The sequence below is a fragment of the Vicugna pacos genome, chromosome 24 (assembly GCF_048564905.1).
Source record: "Vicugna pacos chromosome 24, VicPac4, whole genome shotgun sequence".
In the NCBI taxonomy this organism is placed as follows: Eukaryota; Metazoa; Chordata; class Mammalia; order Artiodactyla; family Camelidae; genus Vicugna; species Vicugna pacos.
The window spans coordinates 3,818,066-3,825,829 of record NC_133010.1 but is presented as its reverse complement, the minus strand read 5'-3'; the positions used below and the strand labels follow the sequence as shown (position 1 = coordinate 3,825,829).

Genomic DNA, 7,764 nt, shown 5'->3' with positions numbered 1-7,764 from the left:
TGAAAACATCGCTGAGAAGGAAGAAGGTGCAAATCAACTAAGTAAAAGGAGTAGGACAGCTGGGCAGTGCGTGACTTTCTTCAGCAGCACTTAGACGCCTGGGGGGATGTAAGGGGGAAGAGTGAGAATCAGTCTGTTGTGCAGCTGGGAGTTTTGCCAAGTAAGTGCGCTGAAAGGACAGAAAAGGGAATAAAGGGTATAAGCAGGAGTTACTAAAATCTCAGCTCCTGGAAACTGTCGAGAAGGAGAGTATTTCCTTTACCGTCTTACGTTCAGCAACTGGGAACCTGCAAATTAAACTGACTAAAGCAGATTACTGTGAGGAAAAAATTACGTATGGACACGTGCAAGAGTTCACAAAGCAATGGGACTTGAAGGGGTGGCTACAAGTGGGGGCTTACATACAATTTAACACGTGACAGGAAAAGGAGAAAGGCACTTTCTGAAAAACAAATGACTTCTTGGCGAGAGGGAAGAGCAAGAGAACTTACGGTAGAACAAGTGCATTTAGGAAAGAGAAATGACGCCTTAGGAGAATGTACGGGAGAGATGACAGGTTTGTGACAACGTCCGTTTGCGTCTGGTGCTCAGAACTTGTCTCTAATTTTAAGACTGTTTCCAAAAGGTAAGTAAATAAATAAGAGAAGATGAAAAGCCTGAGGCAGGTTTCATTTCTCCATGAGGAATCATCTGTGAATCAGTGTTTAAGGTAACATGCAGAAAGGCTGATGGCACCGTAACGATTGTTGGGATCCATCAGAACACTGGAACAGCCACAGCAGATCCAAACGCTGTCCGTCTAAATCTTTAGGTCTATAGACAGTGATTAACACTGGAAAATTCAAAAAAGCTATCAATCAACACTGCTCAACATCAACGACAAGTTTTGTGGGTGGTTGGGTGCTGTTTAAACAGCTGGCATCCGGGCTCGGTTTGAGTATATAATACTCCAAAGTGCTGGGTTTTATTCCCAAAATCTGCTTGAAAGTCAATGAGATGCAGAAAAACGTGGTTTAAAATACTTCATAAATTTTAATCATGCACATAGAATGCAAGAGTATTTTCCCTTAATAAACAGTGTCAGTATCTTAACGGGAAATAACTAAAATGTTCAGCAAACAGCCCAGCAGGTAAAACGTTTACTATTTATTTTGTAGATCGTGCACTTTTTCTTCAAAATGTCCACATATTCTTGACGTGCTTTCGAAGTCAGATCTTCACTTAGACTTGACTCATCCATCAAGCCTACGAGAGAGTCCATAGGACTTAGATTCAAGTTCAGTAGTAGCTGGAAAGAAAATGAGAAAGAATTAGGTTCTTTACTTAAAATTCTTCATAGGTAACTCAATGTCAGCTTACTTTTTCAGAAAAGCTGAGACTTTTCCAAGTTTTAAGAAGAATGAAAAATACCTACATACGATTACAACACAAAACACAAGATTACTACTCTAGACTTTGCCCAGGGCTGCACGTTGAATTAACTGCTCTCGTGGCTAAGGATCAGAGTGCCTGGTTTTCTCATTCTTCATTCATTTACTCAGCAACCATGGGCTAAGGCACTGTGACAAGCACTGGAACCACAAGATGAAGATGACAGTCCACCCTGAACTGAAAGATCATGTACCGTAAACTGGCAAAATAGATGAACAGGCAGTTTCGGTACAGAGACATAAATGCCATGACAGGTATAAAAGAGGGCAGAGTTGAACACTCAGAAAGGACGTCCAGCTTTGTGTCAATATTGTCCCCTCTTTGGTGGCCGTGATGTGTAAGCAGATACCTGAAGGAGGAGAAAGTGTGGGAGGGACAGGAAAGAAGCAAACACAAAGAGCAGAGGCAGGAAGGGCACCCGCGGAGCTGGACGCAGTCTGACCAGTCGCTGGAGCCAAGGGGCAGAGCAGGGGAGAAAAGAGATACGGCTGAAGACTCTGGCAAGAGCCAAATCGATGTGGGTGTTTTTCTTCCAAGCTAAGGAATTTGGGATTTTTCCTGAGGGCAAAAGGTTAACCAGTGACAAAGTGAATGACAAGAAATTGTCACCCACCAGGTGACAGCTATATGAACTGAGATTGCCTGAGTCTGGGTTTTTGGCCTCAGTCACTACCAGAAACTCGAGAAGCTGATGACCTCCACGCTTTCTGAAAACAGGTCCGTGTGCAGGTGACAGGCCCATGGGGACAGCAGGAGAGAAGGGCACAGCCAGAAATAGAGAACACAGACTTCTTGAGTTTTTTTTTAAAGCTATGGATCATGATGAATAAATGAGGAATAAGTATATTTATCATTATGAATGAAATTATGCTCTCACATTTTTCATCAGCTATGTATAAGAAAAAAGCTTAACATTGTATCTGTTATTCAAGCAATAGAAAGAGGTGCCATTTACTGTTTAGAGTGTATTTCAGAAATCAACGTCTAAATTTAATTCAGAAATGTTGGCAACATACCTTCTTTTAATTCTCTAGATACATTGTTTATCAGCTTCTTCCGCATCTGCAATAAGTCAAATATTTTTAATGTTTAAGTGAAACAAGAAACATGATCATAGGAATGAGTTAGCTTATGAAATGTGGCCTTTAAATAATACTTTTAGAGACTTGACTTAACGTGGGGATTGCTTAAATAGAAAAATAATCACATGAATAAAATAAAATAAATTCCTACTCACTTTGATTTTAGATAACAGAGAACACGTATCTGTGAGGCTACTTAGATTCCCCTGATGCAAAGCACAGTAAACACTGCCCTGTCTGATACACATAATCTCAGAGGGCAACGCCCGATCTTACTGGCACGAAGAGTTTCAACAGTTCAAGTCATGTTTCACACTGAATGCATTGCTCTGCAGTTCTTAGAAAAACTGCCCTTTGTAAAAGTTTAGCTTTTTTTAACTTGAATGGATTTTTCCTTAAAATGAGCTTTCCATTCCTGCACTTTTAGAAAACTAAAATTTTAAGGTCTGTTCTATGCTAATGTTTTTAGCACAGAATCTTAGACACATAAAATGAAGGAAGGGGTTCTGTTATAATGTCAAGTGAAAATTCTACTGGCAGACAAGTTAAGCAAATGTATTTTGCTCTCTGTAGATGACTAAAATATTTATGTCAGAAAATCTGCTTGAAGAGAAGGAGAGGCTAGTGCCAGTTTTCAAAGTTGGTTTCTGATTCACAACTTCCTAGAGCTAGAAACAAGGAGAACAATACCTAATTCTTTAACTGTAACTTTGTTTCCCTTCTAGAAACTAGGGCCAACTTTTTGAAATTTGACTTAATTAGTTACGTATTTAATTATGAAATGTGTGGGGACACTTCAAACTACAAGGGTCCCCATCTAGAGTGCTCTTTTAAAAACCTTTCTTATGAAAGTCACCCACTCACTAAACAGGTTCTAAACAGTACACCAGACATAAACACTGCGGTGGTAACAGCGACATGAGAGCTGAGGCTTCTGTAAATGTTAGGTGCAAAGACAAAATTTGGGGCTACCGCTTGCCAATATTTTCAGAGACTGTTTTCCATAACACTGTCTGACAAGAGCATTCTAGAGAGGCCTTATGCCATCAACAACATGACAACAGTGCCAGGAGGGTCCTGTGAAGTGAAAAACGCCTAGCAGATGAAGGGAGAAGCCTTGACAGAAATAATTTCACATAACCATTAATAAACACTATGCAAAATGTAGATCACACTTTTACACGAGTTGAATGTAGATTACTCTCTTTTCCTCTGCAAAGCTATTTTCCTAAACATGTACTTCTGGGACCCTTATGCTTATTTCTAGGTGAGGACCCCCATGTCCAGATGGTGGAAGTGGTCTGAAGTCCAACATTAATAAGGAGAAGGCACCTGCAGTTTTACTTAAACTTTTCCATTTAACAAAAACACAGAAGGTAAGAAAATTATACACAGGAAGACAATGTATCAGCAAGTTTTAATTCTAATGATTTTTAATTAGGAGGATTCTCTCATAACTGGCGGTTTGCAGACTATGTCCCATAGAAATGGAAGGTCCCACTGGGGACACTGCAGGATTGAGGTCAAAACTGAGGTCACAGGCTGGAAGATAATGCTGCCCTTTCCGAGATCAATTTGATAAAAACAGACTTGTCACACACGTAGACACACATGTTCATTACCAAAGTGAATATAGTTTCAGATTATTGATACTTTTAAGTTAAAACTTGGTATTGTTCTTATTTTAAATGTTATAAAAATAAGTACAATTCCAGAAATGTAATAAAATCAAGTCATTTAACCACTCTGATTCATCATACTGTTGTAAATAGGTTAATGAAGGAAATGACACTTGTCAGCATGTAACTATTAAATACATGTATTTTGCTGCAGAGAAAAGAAATGAGAAAGAATTTGTTGATCAAGGAGCTAAAAAATTAACTACAGAGAAAAAAGTGAATGAAAGAAAAAGAACTGGAAGAAGCTGAGTGACTGGCTTTCAAAAGATAACACGCTTCCTCATTTGTCCATTCAGACAAAATGAAATGAGGCCAGGAGGGAGTCCACAGGGCAGAGAGCTGATAGCAGAAACAAGGTTACTGAACTCTGCTCCTGCCTTACGAGAGGTGAGCTTAACTACTGTGATAGTTTGATTAGAATTAAAATTCAGAGTGGATGTGCCCTGCCTTGGAAGCCTACTTTTAAAAGAAACGTGACCAGATCCTGCTGAGACGCAGTGCTGTGTCATGTAAAAAGTTAAAGTCTTAGGAATATTAATCGTTTTAGCTCTGGTGCACTGGTATAATCCCATTTAGAAAAGGGGCAGCTAAACTGAATGGACATTTGAGAAATTTAAAAATTAGTTAAATAAATCATTAGAAGATGTTTGAAAGTGTCAGTAATACACCAAAAGTCCAAAATCAGTGAGTGTAAAATTTAGTCTTCCTATTTAAAATAGATTTGAAGGACATTTATTAACTATTGTGGCCATGCTTCATGTTAGGCACACCAATACTTAAAAACTCTTGAACATAAAAAAGTCTTAAAAACAGAGAAATTTTGTCTGTTATAATACTGTCTGGGATCAATTTTTAAGTTTTCAGTTCTCAGAAAAAAATTTTATGTGCAAGAAAATCTAACAGTGACGTATCTGCTCAGGCTAATTTTAACTTTTTGTATTTTATAGTAATATAATTGAGTAACATAATTGAGTAAAACTGTAAAATTGCTTCTGACATGTAGGACAAAACATCCCAGAAATAACTAGAATGTGAAATCTGAGGGTACAAACTGGCAAAACAGATATGGGGTCCATCTATTACCACTACAACAATGTCAAGGCACAAGGCTGTACTTCATGCAGCAGTAAGAGAGGCAATAAACCCAAGTGTTATCAACTGGAAAAAACTTGCTTCGACCACCAGCACCACTAAAATCACAGACTTAGAGCAATACTTCTGTCAAGTTAGAAAAAAAATGCTGAGTAAGCTGGAACTTCACAGTAGGAACAGTCCAAAATGTTAAAACCTTGCACATAAAGGAGAATGTTACATTCAATCCCAATGCCATTTTTGACATTTTGCTTTCTAGAACCATAGCTGAAAAGCTGTGGAAGTCTGTTGTTTTGTTAAGCCCCATGCAAAAACCCATCCCTTTCTGTCATTTTAAACAGTATGTTCACAGCTCGCATAGCATTACTTTATGTTTTCCCAGCAGAAGTAATTACCTCCCTAGCAATTCCACAAGGCATCTTCTTTCTCTAAGTCTAAGAAATCTGTAAGCAGTAACAGTACAATAATAGCTCCTGTGAGGCGCCCGGCAGCGCTGAGGGAGCCGTGTCTCTGCACCCGGACAGAGCGGGGCTTGTTAACCTCCCTGCTCAACCCAGCATGATTCGGCCCCACAGCCCCACGGCCCCACAGAAGAACTACATATACCTTGGAACTACAACACTGAGTTTAAAATAAATTATTTTCCTGTGTACCTACAAGTACTAAAAAACAGACACCTCTTTCCTCCAAAAGCATTAAAAGAAACTACTGTCCTCAGGAGTCTTCTCCTGCATTGCTTTTGCACTCACACTCTTCCACCATCATCCTGCAAAGAGACACACTATCGATTTCTTGGTGACAACTAATGAAAACATTTCGAGTTTGCATCATGCTTATCCACTGGCGGGAGTGTTAGCCATGCATTTTTTTTTAACACCACGCAGTCCGGTTTCATGACTCTGAAGCACTTAGGCTCAATTTACCCAAAACACTGTCTATGAAACCTGAGCTTTTTTCTTCTTTGATTTATTATGACATGAAGCCAAGTGAGAAAAAGCAGGTTGAGACCTCACTCAACAAGGGCCCGTGCTACCCTTCTCTGCATCAAGATCACGAAAACACCATCAAACCAGAAACCCACGTGCACCGATTTCAATGGCTATTTTAACAACGATACACAACGAAAACTGGTTGTAATTTAAAGACTCCCTATCATTGCCACCTCGGTATTCCTGCAGGTGAGGGCAAGACAGAGACATAAGCGAACTTCATTTTAAAAATTTAAATATTTGCTTTACTTGACTACATCTTTAGAAATGTCCTACAATTGCTCAGTAAGACATTTTATAACCATTAAAATAACAATGCTGTAAGTAAAATAGCAATTAAGAATGTACTCTTACAGAAGAAAATGATAAACATTTTAAACTTAAAAACAGAACTTAATGTTTTTAGTGTTACAAGTTTATTGAATTCACAAAAAGAATTTACCTTGGATTCCTTTAAATAAAAAACATCCATATGTGGTTAAGTATCTCGATGCCAATCATTTACTTATGCTGAGGGGTAGAAAAACTGGGGTGCAGCAAAACTTGAAAATGACTATGAACCAATGCCAAACTGAAATCAATCAGAAGCTACGCCAAACATTGGAAAGTGTATCTCTAGTTATTAGGCAATAATACTTAATTTCTAAAATAGAATTTAAAATGGAGCTTTTTAAGAATTTTAAAATTTGTCACTTTAGTTGCATTTATTGAATAAAGTTTATGACAGGTATCTCTTGAAAATTACAAGTCCTGGGACTTCAAAAATAAAATTTCTGTCTCCTTCATTAGCACGATTAATTATGGCTTTTACTTAGTGTGCGTAAGTCAAATAAACAACTCAGAATCTCATCAAATTAAAAACAAGAATTGTATCAGAAATCTGAAACCCAAGGGAAAGAAGATAACATAACTAACCTTCAATAGATCGCTCATGCTGGTTGTAGGGTGTGGAAAATTCCTGAAGCGCCTTTTTCGAGTAGGACGACTCCTTTCGGGCTCCACGCTAGTACTAGAACTTTCAGCAGTACTAGAACTTTCAGCAGTACTAGAACTTTCAGCAGGAGGTGGTCTGTCAACAGGCCGTGCGGGAACAGAGCCGAGGAAAGAACTCTTGTGCTGTTTCTCCAGCTGAAGGTCAGTGTTCATCTCAGCCAGCCTCTCATTAGCCCTGCGAGGTTCGCAAAGCACAGATTTCATTCATTTTGTTTTCTTCCTAAGTGATGTGTATTTCTGAAGTTGCTATAATTGTAAACAGATTGTCCCATTAAACTGCGTTTTAACACCAAAAATACATCAGCGAAGACCTACTGTAAATGATTACAGTTTAAAACTGCCCTAAAGAAGGACGTATGTCCCTGGGGGGGCCCTTAACTAACAAGTACTTCAAAGTGGGGAGAGTCAGAGATGGAGACGCCCCCACAGAGGACCCCCACTGCCTTCTGCACTGGCTGCACCTAGACATACTCACCCTCAGGAAACCAGTTCAGAAAT

General features: G+C 38.9%; 1 protein-coding gene across 10 annotated transcripts in view; it reads right to left on the bottom strand.

Annotated features, from left to right (window-relative positions):
• Positions 1-1,012: 1,012 nt before the first annotated feature.
• Positions 1,013-7,764, bottom strand: part of LOC140688970 (ankyrin repeat domain-containing protein 26-like) — a 179,179-nt gene continuing 172,427 nt past the window's right edge. For all 10 annotated transcript variants that reach the window (XM_072948950.1, XM_072948960.1, XM_072948955.1 and 7 more), the window contains 3 exons: positions 7,189-7,441; positions 2,448-2,493; positions 1,013-1,288 (listed from right to left, as the gene is read on the bottom strand). In XM_072948950.1, coding sequence (XP_072805051.1) covers positions 1,233-1,288; positions 2,448-2,493; positions 7,189-7,441 — 355 coding nt within the window. In that variant the 3' untranslated portion in view covers positions 1,013-1,232. The remainder of the gene's footprint in view (positions 1,289-2,447; positions 2,494-7,188; positions 7,442-7,764) is intronic.